This window comes from Rhinatrema bivittatum, chromosome 8 (genome assembly GCF_901001135.1).
Source record: "Rhinatrema bivittatum chromosome 8, aRhiBiv1.1, whole genome shotgun sequence".
In the NCBI taxonomy this organism is placed as follows: domain Eukaryota; kingdom Metazoa; phylum Chordata; class Amphibia; order Gymnophiona; family Rhinatrematidae; genus Rhinatrema; species Rhinatrema bivittatum.
The window spans coordinates 21,139,786-21,154,900 of NC_042622.1; the positions used below are offsets into that span (position 1 = coordinate 21,139,786).

A 15,115-nucleotide genomic window follows, 5' to 3' on the forward strand; every position below is an offset into this window, starting at 1 on the left:
TGTACATGATGGTGGGCGAGAGACTGGTGTGCACAGACCGGGAGAGACGTCAGGGTGATAGTGTCTGATGATCTGAAGGTAGCAAAGCAATGTGACAAGGCGGTGGCTAAGGCCAGAGGGATGCTGGGCTACACAGAGAATAAATAATAATTTATTATTATAATATTGTAAACCGCTTTGGTCAGTGTTTATACTGGTAAAACGGTATATAAATACATTAAATAAATAAATAAGTACACAAATAAATAAATAATAATTTAAAAAGCACACAGGTAGTTTTCACAACGGGAATTCACCAGATTTAAAGAAATACCTTTGTGCAGACGATCATGGATAAGTGGGCATATAATTTCTCACTTAAAAATGGTAACCAAACTATATGTTAATCACCAAAATGCAATAATGCTCCAATGTCTATAATCATAGGTCTCACTAGTATAAAAAAAATTCCAAAATGTTTTAATTTTTTTCCTTATGCATTTAAAAAGCTTTAAAACAAGTGACATCTTTTATATAGAGTCCGTTGAAGCAATGTTTATGTAAAGACACTAACCCATAGACGTCAACCCGACACGAATTGTGTTTCATTACTTCATCAGGAGCCTTGTCTGGCTGATTCACCTATTCAATCAAAAAGTGTCATCTTCAACAGTTCCGTAGTTTGTAGAACATGTAGAAAGGCAAATCCAGCAGGAAAAATGAGGTGCTATTGCTGAAGCCTCACCTGCAGATCCATGTTCACTCTCAAAACCTTATCCAAAAAAGGGTGGAAGCAGGATGGAAGCTGTCCAGAGAAAGTCAATCAAAACAGTGTGCGATCTGCACAAAAAGACTTATAAGATCAGACTAGATGACCTAAATATGTGTACCCTGGGGGACAGGAGCGTCAGGGGAAATATGATACAGACTTTTAAATACCTTGCAGGTATAAATGTCATGCAAGAATCAAACCTTTTCCTGTGGAAAGGAAGCTGTAGAACGAGAGGTCATGACTTGAAACTCCAAGGGAGTAGACGCGGGACAATGTCAGGAAATATTTTTTCATGGAAAGGGTGGTGGATGCATGAATGCCACCTTCCCCAGAAGAGGTGGTGAAGAGAAGAACAGTAACAGAATTCAGCAGACATGGGATTAAAAAAAACAGAGGATCCCTAATTACTAGAGTATGGAAATGAAGAGAAGGTGTAACCTTTTGTTAACTTTAGATGTAACATTTCTGAATGGGTGTAACCTGCGTGGAGCAACAACTACTTCCCTTAACAGGAGGCTTGGGGGTACCCTGCACAGAGCAGCAGTTACTACTCTTACCAGAAGGCATGGGAGTAACCTGCATGGAGCAGCAGTTACTGCCCTTAACAGAAGGCATGGGAGTAACCTGTATGGAATGGCAGCTACTACCCTTAACTGAAGGCATGGGGGGAACCTGCATAGAGCAGCAGTTACTACTCTTACCAGAAGGCATGGGAGTAACCTGCATGGAGCAGCAGCTGCTACCCTTAACAGAAGGCATGGGAGTAACCTGCACGGAGCAGCAGCTACTACCCTTAACAGAAGGAATGGGAGTAACCTGCACGGAGCAGCAGCTACTACCCTTAACAGAAGGAATGGGAGTAACCTGCATGGAGCAGCAATTACTACTCTTACCAGAAGGAATGGGAGTAACCTGCATGGAGCAGCAGCTACTACCCTTAACAGAAGGTATGGGAGTAACCTGCACGGAGCGGCAGCTACTACCCTTAACAGAAGGTATGGGAGTAACCTGCACGGAGCGGCAGCTACTACCCTTGACAGAAGACATGGGAGTAACCTGCACCGAGCGGCAGTTACTGCCCTTAACAGAAGGCATGGGAGTAACCTGCACAGAGCGGCAGCTACTACCCTTATCAGAAGGCATGGGGGAAACCTGCATGGAGCGAGTTACTACCCTTAACAGAAGACATGGGGTAACCTGCATGGAGCCGCAGTTACTACCCTTAACAAAAGGTACTGGTAACTTGTAAGGAGTGGTTTTTACTACAGAACAACTTTCTGGGTAGACTGGACGGGCCATTTGGGTCTTTATCTGCCCTCATTTACTATGTTACTATGACACCATAAGTGGGCGCTGGCCCTAAACCAGCCAAACCGGCCCTGCTTTTAGGGCACCTCCCCCTCCCTTTTTGAATTTTAGTTTACTTTTTATACATATTTCCTATGCACGGTGTCTGTTGTTCATTTACAGCCCCATACTAAAGGGGGTTCGTTTGCTTTCAGTTTAGACTGCCTCTTTTTTTTTTAGCTTTTTTTCTCTGTTTTGCAGAGAACTAACATCCTCTCCCTTCCTTGCTCTCGCCGTCGGCTGGAGTTTACAGCAAACTTGCGCTCTCGCTTCTCGCTTCTAATTTAGCAACCGAACTTGGTGTGTCTTCGCCGACCAATGGCAAAGCGGGACAAGAAACCGGCGCTCAGCGGAGTCACGGTAGCCAATCCGAAGGCGCCTTACATAGCGTGCCCGGCGCTGGGTCTCCCGGCCTCCTCCCCCCCCCCCCCCTCTGCTTCTCTCTTCTAACAGAAGGAGGCGGGGCGAGCTCTCGGCGTCGCTGTGTAACTCCGTGTTACGTCCTTTCCCCCCCCCGCCGGATCTTGGCGGGAGGGGGAGGTGGGAGAGCGGCGCCCGCCAATGAGGAAGTCGCTTAGAGGGGAGCCGCGGAGGGAGGAGCGGGGCCTCTCGCTCCCTGGCAGGGGACGGGCCGGCGCTTATATCCCTGTGGAGGGGGGTGGGGGGGAATCCAATGGTTCCTGGGCGCAGACACGCAGCAGCAGGAGGAGTAGCAGCTGCCGCCGCCGCCGCTCCGTCCCGTCCCCTCGGCCCCGGAGCTGCGGCAGGAGGAGGAGGAGGCGGGGGGGACGAGCCGCTCCCGGGAGCTTCCCTCCGCGCTTGCCGCCCCGGTCACTCTTTTTTTTTTTTTTTTTTCGCCTTCAGTTTTTTTTAATTTCTGTTTTTCGTAATTTTCGCTTCCGCTGCATTTAGCCGGTTATGCCGTGGCTCTCCTCCTCCGCTGCCTTCAGCACGCTGGAAGGAGAGCCCGTTGTTTCGTTTTGGTTTTTTCGAAATACTTAATATCTGCATAGACTTTTTTTTTTTTTAGCAACATTTTCTTTTTTTAATGTACGACTTGATGGGTTTGAACAGCACAGCCGCAGCCATTCAGTCCAATGTCTCCTGTACATGCAACTGCAAACGGTCTTTGTTCCAGAGTATGGAGATCAGTGAGTACCGTTCCTTTCCTTTTACCGGGTAAAAGAGCCCGCTGCATGCTTCCTCCCCGCCACGGTCATAACGTTTTGATAGAAAGGGGACTGGGGGGTGGGGGGGACGCTCCCTCCCCCTCCCTCTTTCCTCTCTTCCTCTCTCTCCTTTCTTCGCTGAGCGGAACTTGGCCGGCAGCTCTGGAAAAACTTTCTGACTTGTTCGAGTCCCCCTGGAGTCTTTCTGTGTTGCAGTCCGCACAGAAGAAAAAGGAAGTACAGTGTCTCGGGCATGGTTACGGCCCCCAAACCACATTCGCTTGTATAATTTTTTGGGGGTTTTTTTTGTCTGATCTTTGGTAACCAAGTTGCTGTCATCGGAACAATATGGGGAGGGAGGGGGGGGGAGTTTTTAACCCCTTCCAGACTAGTTTTTAACCCCTTCCAGACTAGTTTTTGTTCTTAATTTCTTTAACTGTAGCTTAATGTTTAGCTGCTTTTTATTTCTTGGAAGGAGGTCAGACTGGCTTGCTAGGGTGGCAGGCTGGTTAGCCCTAGTCTCTCATTTCCTGCCACGGAGACTTAAAGAAAGAGACAGAATGAGGCCTTGCCCAGGGACTCTGGGTAGAGGAGCCCGGGGTTGCTCCTCTTTTTCTCCTGCTCCCTCCCGCTTTTGGCAGCTCGGTCTGTGTCTGTCAGAGCCAGACACAGAAACGGACGGAGCTATTTAAAGCACATTTGCATAGGACGCGGCTTCTCAGTCCCCGGCTCCCAGGAATGGTGGGACAGATTCCCAGAGATCAGTCTCTGCATGCCAAGAATTGTACCCGTTGGAGACGAAGCATCCCCCTAGTCTTAAAACTAAAAAAAAACTTAACATCGTTCAATATGCACATCTCGAGTTGTTTAAACTTTTGAAGAACATTTTACTTTTAGACCCTACGCAGATCCATTCTTCCTTGACGTCTTACTTTGTGGTCTTTCATAACCATTCAAACACGTTTGATTAGCTAATATAACTGGGTTAGAGGTGGCAGATCCCTGCACTGTTTACAGAGAGCTCCTTCTCCAAAGGACAGAACCGTACCAATTAACTGGTAACTTGCCTTGTGTAAGGGAGTGATTTAGTATTTGTAGCTATAAATAACAATCGCTAGATATGACAAGTAAATTAGACTGTCTGGCTTTTCTGGTAGTAAACAAGCTGAAAACATTTTCTAGTCTTGAGAAGCTTAGAGGGCGAGCATTAAAAAAAAAATACACATACAAAAAGTTAATTTATAAATTTTAAAAACTACATTTTGAGTCTGGTATTGTTCCCTCTCCTATTCTTTCAAATGCGGGTATCCCTATCCAAAAATACCTGTAATGGGCACTATGACTTTTAAACCTGATGGGGCAAAACTCTTAAATGTTAAGGATAATTTTTTTGCAGGTCAAAATCTCTGGGGTGACTGCTTCCTGAAACGACAAATGTTTAGTCTGTTTGAAAAAGCAGACAGGGAAAGAAGCAAGGCTGTGATGGTGTCAGCCGAAATATCATTACGGCTGATTAGTTTGAAAAGAGAGACAGAAGTAAAACAATGAAGTGAATGATAGGAGTAAATTGTTAAAATAAACAAATCCCTCAAAATTGCATGGTTGACATGGGTGCAATTAGAGCAATGTTGTCTTCTGAGTCAAAAGGACTTTCTACATAGCTTAAATATCAAAGACAACATAACTAGTACTAGTGGCTTGTTAAGAGAGGATGCTTTGTCATCCCAAATTTACCAGCACCTGGTTAGAAAGATTGTATGTAAAACTGAAAAGCAAAAATAACAGCAGAACTCTTTTTATATTGTGAAATTTTCTGCAGTGATACTTGTTCTCTCCCATTTATTGCAAGTATAGCCAAGACTCTCTTATTTTTTTCAAGATTTTCTTTGGCTGTATCCTAGCATATCTTGCAGTCAATGTGGGCATTCATGGTGTATCTGGATTTACTCATTGTAGACTAGCGCAGGTTACATGTGTGATTTTTTTTCCTTGTGAAAACTCGCTCCTCAGGCTCTTAGAACTGAAAGCTGTACTTAGACCAGTGCCGTCACTAAACCGGGGGACACTGGCTCATTTTTATCTTTCATAGAAACCTGATGAGTTTTAACATCCACCTAAATTATTTCAAAAGAGAAGGTAAAACAGCAGCATGTATTAGGCTGGCAACAAGTGAGTCCTGTGTTACTGTTATTAGGCATCATGTCCAAAATTCAGAAGTCTCTGGATCAGTTTAGAATGTGGTAATCACAGATGCTTGTGTCTGGCTAGCAGTCAGCCAAAGTTATTAAATCAAAAAATTCCTTTGAGTTTTCATTCTGAATGGCTGTTTACAGCTTTTTCTCTGACTTAACTTGTTTAAAGCTGAGGAAATTAGTTGCATTTATTTTCATGATGTAAAGAATATTTAAAATACTTATTTTCATTTCCATGCCTCTTGAAAATACATTAGATAGATCTTAAGCCTGGATTTTCTTTTTTATTACTTATGACCAGCATAAAGTGTAGTGGTGACAACTGCTCTCGATTTGAGGAATTCAAAATGAATCATTATTTTACAAATTATGTACCCTAATCAAACAAGGTGCAATCTATTAGTTTTAATACAAAATATGTATTTTTTTTATCTTAAGGAAAAGTTCATGGCTTAATGGAGTACACATCTGTGTAATTCTGAAACGATTTTAACTTTTCATATAAAAATGGTAATTGAGAGGCTTGGTGGGGACTATATAGCTATAGACATCAAGAAAACAATTCATCTGGAACTATAAAGTGAGCTGTACAATGTGCACATTTGAACATAATTTAATCTTGGTCATGTTCAGAAGAAGCTAAAGTAGATTTGCTTGGTTTCATTAACAGTACCAGTACTCAATAGATCATTCCCTTTTTGCTACTGTTCAGTGGTTTGGTTCACTGTTTCCTTTTATGCCAGTCATTACAGCTGGAAATGTATTCTATTTTATTCTGTTTCTTTGCACTTTTAACGGGCTGCGTTTATAGGCAAAGTACTAAATATTTTCTTTTACACAGGTTAAAAAAAAATCAAATTAAAATGTCAAGCAACTGTGACTGAATATTCATTGTTCACTGCATACAAGGGGGAAAAAAATTGTCCTTGCGTTGAGCATTTGACAAGTATTCAGGTACTGTAGCTTGGCACATCCTGTAGTTCATCCCAAGGTTTCACCGCTATTATAGTCTTGGTTTTCCCAACCTTTCCTTGGGACCCTCATCTATTTTTTTGTTTCTTAGGTATTCACAAAAACGGTACATATGCTGTGTATATCTGCATAAATTCAGTCTAGGAATATTTAATTTGATTATCCTGAAAGGTGAACCTGGTTGAGGGTCCAGAAGATCCAAGTCTGTGAAAAGCTGTCTAATTCTGTCAGCTTCTGAAAGGTTTTCTGACTCACCAGATCCTCTGTTTCAATGTTTAGTCTTTTTTTGAAGAACTTTTCAAAATTTAAGAAATAGGACTTGGAAGGCTATTGTCTGACTGACTTGGTGGCAGTTTAAAATTGGCAGAAACACTTTTTAAAAGCCCTCGAAAAACTGATTGTTTTGAACTATCAGGGTGTCATTTCCTTCTTTGGCAAGATAATTTGAGATGCAATTTTCAATATTTAAACGTAGGCTTGCATTTTAACATGGAATAACAAACCGTGACAAAAGTGGCTGTAGCTACCTATGAAACACTTCATCATATCATGGATCACAGAGTTTATTATGATTTAAATTATTATTTTAGAAGTCCACTAACCATAAAAGCTGAAATGGAGCAGTGCTTCTAAAGAGGCAAAACTACATTTTTAGGGAGTCTGCAAAGATTTTCCTGAAGAGCCAGATTATTATTTCTTATGTTAGAAAGCTGGTAATGGGACTTATTAAATTGTTTAACTTTTTATTTTATTTTTTTATTTAGAAAACAGAATACAGTATGTGGGGAAATGGGTGAGCGCACAGGGATGACACAATTTTATTTTATTTTTTTTCTTAAAACAGTTAACTGATTCTGTGCTAGAAAATCTTTCTGATTTCCAGCACTTATTTTTGAGAGGTTTAGGGAAACATTTTCTGTTTGTACATCCTTTTAGATTTGTCATTACAATGAGCTTCTCAAGCATATTTAAGGCTGAAAAGTCTGATTACTGTGGTGGTGACAGGGAACTGTCTGACCTACTGTAGCTGCCAGCATACAGAAGGATGACATTAAGCCAGACAGCCCTCTCTAATATAGTTCCTAATCAGTTAGACTGGGTGAAGGAGGGTCAGGGGTGAGCTTTGTGGTTGCTAAGTCCATAAATAACTGATTTAGCTCGACATTTACTACCTAGCTTTCCAGCTCAAAACAAATGGCAGAGTTGTGTTTTGTTTTAAATGGAATTTTTACTTCTGATCTTTTTCTGGTTAAAGATCCCCCCAGCAATCACCATCACCAATAGATCTGAGAGGTATAGCAGTGTCTTCTTTTTAATGCTGATCTCTCTGACTTTACTGCCAGGGTACCTTCATAGCTGTGTGTGCAATGTTTAATCAAACAAGAACCCCCATATCTAGAAACTTAACTTGGAACTTGCGCTCAACTCAATCTGATCTGCAACCAACGAAGGCGACGGGAAGCATTGTGTGAGAACTTCTCATAGAAAGCTTCCTCATGCCTAATGTTTTGTTGCACTATGTCCTTGGGTCCGCTGGCTCTAAACTGGATAGTGAATCCCCTTGCATTACATTTCCTTTTCAGTCTTCACAACCCCGCAAAAAGGTTTCAGATGACAGTGCTTGAAAACCTGCCAAAATAAGACCACTTTATAAATCTGTTCTTTTGGTGACCTAATTCAAACATGTATTCTTTGTCATGTTTAGAATTTTTTTAAACTTTTTTTTTATACTTTGTATATTATACAAGAAATCTTTCTTTATAAAGACTCTTCTTGTTGGCATTTTCCATCTTTCAGATAACTTTTTAAGTTTTCAATGCACCTTTCAGTAGATGTTCTGCATATCTTAATATTTTTTCTAGTACCACAGTTAACTTTATAAGAACCTACTGTTTTTGCTTCAAGCAAACTAGGAATGTTGTGTGGTCTTCTGTATCTTAGGAAGTATTTTGAAATGCATGTGTCTTTCGGCCTCTGACTTCTTTTATTAGAACTTGGCGTTGACTTTTATTCCCCTTTAAATTTCAGGACTTCAATGAAGCTCATTAGTATTCTGCATTATAAACCAGTCTCAGCTACTGCAGCAGTGAGCTGCAAACTATATGAAGGCCACTTAAGGGAATGGGTCTCAGTCTTCTGTACATACAGTTTCTCTTTTGGTTGGGGTATTAATGGTTAAAGTGTCTTACAAATGAATTCTGTGCCACCTTGACTACTGATCTTCAAGCCAGGGCACCAGATTAATGCCACTGATAATTCATGCTGCTTTATTGCACTGCCTAAGATACTTTCCACTTCAGTCTGTGTGCAGAAACTTACAAGCCAGATTACCAGATATTAAGTTGAAGTACTGCACCATTTTTGCCTCTGGCACTCTCAACAAAAGGAAGAGAACTTTTTTTTTTTTTACTTAATCATGCTTCTCAAGGCATTTAACATACTGAACCACACATGGCGTTATCCCTCTTCAGTTGGGCTTTAATCCTAGCCAGTTTATCATGATTCCCCATCAGAGAACATTCTTATCCAGAAAGTTTAAGCATGCATTATATGGCCAATTACATTAATCTGCTTTGACTTGTATTTTAATATTTCTTTGTTTAAAACTGGAAAAAAAAGAAACCTGTTCAAACCTCCACTTCCACCCCAGCTTCAAGATGCAGAATTTCTTCTTTTCTCTGAAAGTTGTCTGGGGGAGATCAGTACTGTGATACCCCCATATACAGCTTGGTAGGTAGTCCCATAGCCTGTTACCTCTTGAAGCTGAAATCAACTACAAGAGCACTACTGGTTGTGAATTTCTCATTCCCTATTTTTGGTAAGAATATTTTGAAATATAGCAACTTTATTTTTTATTCCCACCCCCCCCCCCCCCCCCCCCCCCCCCCCGCTGTCTTTTGCATACACAGATCTTGAGGCGGTAACCAAATAATTCAAAATGCATTTCCTACCTGGATGCTTAATTTATAGAAGTAATCATATACCCACTGAGGGCTTTGAGGTATGCTGAAGGTGTTTTGGAAACTTTTTTTTTTTTAAGACATAGTTTTGGACTCCTATGATGCAGAAAAATCATGGAGACTAGAAAAATGCCAGAGGCTTGAAGGGGAAGGTACACAATAGTGTTAAATGGCTCTGTTTAATATGCAGAGCTAAAAATAAGGCCTTTCCATACGCCCGTCTGTAAAACTAAACTTACTGTTCATGCCTTGATAGATGCTGCCTTCATTATTTTTGTAAGTAAATCTCTTCTGAGCAACAGTTTTGCCGTGCTAGGTCTACCATGAGATGACTAAGCAGAGGTAAAAGTTGCCACCAGTTCAAAGGCAAGAAACTGATCTCTCACATGCGTCCTTTCCAGAGACTGGGGGGGGGAGAGAATTCTGCAGTGTGTCTGTGCCAGACAGAGCTGCAGTGCGAACACATTGGCTCCCTGTGGAGATGCAAAGACTGTTTTATTCTGCCCACAACCCTAATCAGCCACGAAGCTGTGTAAGAAATGCACAGTACAGAACTTTTTAAGTAAAAGGGAAAAAATGTTTACAAAGGCATAAGGAGGAGTTGGCACAATGTTTTAGTGGTGAGTCTCGAGTCTTACTGACTTGTCTGACCTTGGAATAAAAGTTAAATGTGCCACATTGTGAGGCTGCTGCCCAGGACTCTGCTGTGTTGCAGTCTAGTTTGCGGAGTAAATCTGCATTTGGAGCTCCCTTAGTTGTGATAGGCGTTCCTTATTTACCTCTGTTTGGGGGCTCTCTTGTTCTCTATTTACTACAACACTCTTTCACTTGCCTGCCTGTATTAGATAACACAGAAAAAAACAGAAATCTTTATTTTTCCTCTCTGGAAAGTATTGGGCAGTGTATACAGTGAGTTAGTATCATGAATCCTATCCTCTCTAAGGAAGTTTCTGCATTGGGCACTAAAGGGAAGAAACCAATCTGTTTCTCCATACTTTTCCTATGCTGAGTATTCTTTGACTACAAAATGTCAGGGTCTGACCAGAATTGCACACTGATTTTTGACAGCAACCTTGGTGCTGTACGTATGACTGCATGTTTAAAATCATGTACACATTGCTGTTTGATTTCCTTTTTGTCTTTGATTTTTACCCACCTTCAGTTTGTTTTGGTGTCACAATCCCATCAAATAGTATAGTAATAAGTATTTAAGAGCCATAACTTTGAGGAAATTCAGGCCATGTTGAGGTTCTTTGGATGACTGATGGGTGCTGCTTTTTTTTTTATTTTATATTTTTTTCGTCAATGCAAAAATACAGCAGAGAGCACACTTCTGTAGTCTGCTCTCTAGCTCTGCCTTTGACTCTTATCTGCCTGCCGTGCACTTAATAAACATCACCTTGAAAATGGAGCTTTCTTGAAGTTGACCACCTTCGCTCTCCTTGGTTTGGGCAAACCCAATGGCTTTGTTAGCGTTACATGCCGTTGGGCAGAGCAGGTGGTCTAGGTGTGCATCTTTTTGCTCTTTCTGATTGAGTGCCACAGTATGTCAGCAGGGTATATACCATTGGGCTGTGTTGCAAAAGCTGTTCTAGCTTGTAGCCCATCCTTTAAAGGGGAGGAGAGTGGAAGTGAGCTCCAAAGGAGAACATTGACCTCAGATCCCTATTAAATGAACTTGGATTGCCTCACTTGAGTGGCTTCTCACAGTGTGAGACTGAGGCAGCTTTGGTCTGTACATCCTGAAAAAGGATAAGGATGTCTTCTACATACATCTTCTGGAAAGGAGAAATGTCCTGTGATACTTTTGCTCATTACATCATTAGGTTTTTTTTAGTTTTTTTTTATTTCTAATTTTACATGAACAATCTGTCGTCTTCTGTTCACATACCTTGACTTATAGTACTTAATTTCTTTGTGCTTTGCTGATTTCTATTTATAGTTCAAGCCCAGGGGTGTTATGGATAATTTATGGGTAATAACCTGAAAAATGGATAACTCATGCAGTTATTCTCCCCCCCCCCCCCACACACACACACACACATTTGACTGCTTTTCAGAAAATACTGAGAGGCAATTTTAAAGTCAAGTGACTCTTTTTCAAAGTATTTATTGCATAGTGTCTCTCCAGGTTTCTTATAGCATGACAAGGGAAAAAGATCACGTTGGTAACAATTCTGAAACCTATGAATCAGCTTTGCATGACTTTGTACAGATACTGAGCAATTTCTTTGTTCTTGGTAATGCTATGTAACTAGTGTCTGTAAAAGCCCAAAGGGTAGCTCTTGTGGAAAGCATGATTCATTTATTGGTGTCTGTGCCACCTGGTTATCTCTAGCTTTTTTGGGGAGGGAGGGGGGGGGGCATGGCTTGCCCGTAGTGATCTGTACACAAGCAGATGGATTTCTATCTGTCTGCAGAAACTTTTATAATTATTTGTTATGGAATAGGTGCCAGTTACACTGGTGCACATAACTGGTTAACTAAGATACTTGCAGTAGACCAGTGGTTCCAAACAGTCCTTGGACCTCATTTTTCAGGGTTTGCATAACGAATATGCATGCCATACTTAGGGTATAGAGATTCATGCATATTTATGGAAAATACCTTGAGAGCTAGACCTGTTGAGTGAGTCTTGAAGACCAGGTTGGGAATGGCTACATTAAGACTTGAACAACTGCCCAGCATATTCAACCTGTAGCTGGACATTTTGTATTGCTGGTATGACAGTATCTGTCTTAAACTTATTTCTCCCTCTGCAACTGGAATCAAGGCATGCCTTGACATAAACAGGTACACTTAATTATGTATAAAACAAGCCGTTAAGCCCGTTTAAAACGGGCTACATCCCTCTGTCTCTCTCCTCCCCTCTTCACCACCCCCTACCTCCCTCCCTCCCACTCAGTCCCTCTCCCTCTCCCCCTCTCCCTCATTCAGTCCTCCCTCTCACTCAGTCTCACTCCCTCCCTCCCTCTCACTCAGTCCCTCCCTCTCTCTCTCCTCCCTCGTTGCCGACGCCGCTGCCACTCGACGCCACCATTTTTTTTCTTTTTTTTCTGGCTCAGACCGACGTGCTCGCCCACACATGCGCGGTAGAGCTGGTCTCTACTGCGCATTTGCGGCACGTCGGTCATCTTTCGTTTATTAGGTAGGATAACTGCACAAAGTATTTGCTCTGTAACATTCTTCTAGGTTATTTTGCTTGTGTGTTCACTTATGATATTTTGAAAATGAAAAGTAATTACTTTCTAATTGTTTATCTGAAATTAATTGCTTTTTAATATCCTCCCTTCTCACCCCCACTTAAGTTACCAATGGCAACTATTCTGATACTGCACGCTAGCATGGACTGAATAAGAAAGCAAAATGCACTTACTTTTTGGGGAATCTTATTTTGTTTTTTAGGTCCTGAGATCTTACTCAAAACGTTTACCCTGGTACTCTACTTGATTTTGTAATGTATGTAGCTGTAACATTTCATGGGCGGTATTAAGTTTGGTAGTTCTAGTTTTAATATTTTTCTATTGAAAAAGCTGATTTCTGTCTGTAAGTTGCTGTGGGCCTGTCAGTAGTGGCGATGAAGACATTTAAATTTTATAAGTAAAAATAAAATATCCTAACTAGTGCCACATGCCATGCATACATCTGCAGATTCGGGTAGGAGAAGTAGATGACAAGAGAAAATACCCTTCATTAAATGTCATGATCTTTTCGAAAACAGTTAGTGTGGAATGTGTGAAAGGCAGTTATATTTTCCCCATGACTTGTGTATTTATCTTTTTTTCAACACACAAACTTTGATTTCAAATAGGTGCTAACCTACGGATAACCTTGAACTACATCATGCTAATTTTAAAATATTTCCTTCTTTCATGCTTCTGTCACTGCCCTGAGGCTCAGCCTGCAGTGCTTCCCAACCAGTGTGCCCTGGTGCTCGGCCTGACAGCCTCAGCATGATCCTTCTGTTGGGCAGTGCCCTAAATCCCTCGCTGCTGCTGCTTCAGTCCTGCCCTCATGTGACCTCATGGCAACCAGACAACACGGAGAAAGCGAATTATAGGGAAAAACCTCTCCCGGAGGTACTGGGAAATCTAGAGATAAGGAAACCATTCAGAAACTGAGGGGATAAGAGAGGACCCTGATTTGGGAGTGGGGGGGGGGGAATTCTGGGAGAGAAGAGGAGGAGGAGAAATGAGGAAAGGAGAGCGTCAGTGGAAAAGAATTAAAATATCCACTTAAGAAAAAGGAAGAGAGAAGGAGAAAACAGAACAGAGAACCTGAGAATGAGAAAAGTCACAATTTATTTATTTATTTATTTAACGTCTCTTATATACCGATAGCCGTTCGCACATCGTATCGGTTCACAAAGAACAAAAAATTAGCCAGAAAAGCAAGCCAGAGACATCAAAGGTTGAAAACCTTTATTGCCTGATAGAGAATATTAATGCATGAGCATAAAATATTCTGAGACTCTGGACATGTCTCCTACATAGGATTTACATGTGGGGAAATATTGAATTTTGTCAGCTAAACTGGACATTCTCGTGTGTGATTAATCCTCTTGTATACAGGACATACCCACCGGCATGTTGTACATCTCTTTGGAAGAGTTTATTGTAAAACGTGGAAAGCAGTTTATAAACTTTTATAATGTAAATTAAACTAGAGGCTTTTGTATTGAGCCAAAAATATTTTGTGGTAACAAAACTTAAATGATGTGCTGTTAGGTGTATTTTGAGAGTAGATTACAATTTTCCATAGGAACAGCCCACCAGGCTTCTCCCCTCCCACCAAGTTGAGCCGCTCGCTCACAGCTCGCACTACAGGGACCGCGAGCGTTCCAGATTCACCCAGGAGATCTACATTTCCCACCGGGATGAGAAGAGCCGCACGTCTTACCTGTATGCAGTTCCTCCGGCAGCTTCAGTCTGACGCTTGAATGTGTTGGAGCCCTGTAATCTCACAAGATCAGCTGGTTCTAGAAGTTCAAATGTCAGACTGAGGTGCACACAGGTAAAAAAAAGTTCTACTCTCCTCCTCCTGCTGGTGGGGGGGGGGGGGGAAGAGTGAAAATTGTGCAAAATTTGGTTTAATGCGCCACAAGAATTGAGCAGACTTGAAAGTGTACTATGTGGTCCCGCAGTTAATGGCAGGAAACCTAGGCATACCAGGCCTCAGCAGCAGCATGGAAAGCAGTGGCCTGACCACTTGACCAGAAGACTACAGTAAGAGGGCGATCTCCTCCTGTACTCCCGCAGACCAATATAGGGGGGGGGGGGCAGAGGGGAAATAACAGGGAAGAGTTGGGGTGGGATAATGGGAGAAGCAGCAGGAGAACTTGTCCTAAGTTGACTGGTGAGGGTCTGCCAAGCCAGCAAGTGACGTAATCTCTCCCTCGTTTAGACATGTAGGGTATCAATAGAATTAGTAAGAGAGATCCCTCTGTGCTTCCTTCTAGTATAGTGAAATGGTGCTGTTATCCCACCCCCTTCCATGGCGCGAGTATCTTCAGGCCAAAGGTAAAATGGTTTCAAACTGCTACTATTAAACATTTATACTTATTGTACAGCACCAATATACACTCTGAAATGAATGATTGTTATAAATTGCACTGTTTTTGGACTTTTTAATCTTAATACTGCCAGTAATATAAAGGGAGTATAAGGTATATGATCTGAAATGTAAAAAAATTCCTGGTCAGCATCAGTCAAATTAGGGTGTAGT

General features: G+C 41.7%; 1 protein-coding gene across 2 annotated transcripts in view; it reads left to right on the forward strand.

The window, feature by feature from the left end:
• The first annotated feature begins 2,625 nt into the window (after window positions 1-2,625).
• The window catches only part of PMEPA1 (prostate transmembrane protein, androgen induced 1), a 71,860-nt gene continuing 59,370 nt past the window's right edge, over window positions 2,626-15,115 (forward strand). Inside the window, exon 1 of one of the 2 annotated variants that reach the window (XM_029611601.1) lies at window positions 2,626-3,249. In XM_029611601.1, coding sequence (XP_029467461.1) covers window positions 3,147-3,249 — 103 coding nt within the window. In that variant the 5' untranslated portion in view covers window positions 2,626-3,146. The remainder of the gene's footprint in view (window positions 3,250-15,115) is intronic. The other variant, XM_029611602.1, reaches the window with a different exon arrangement.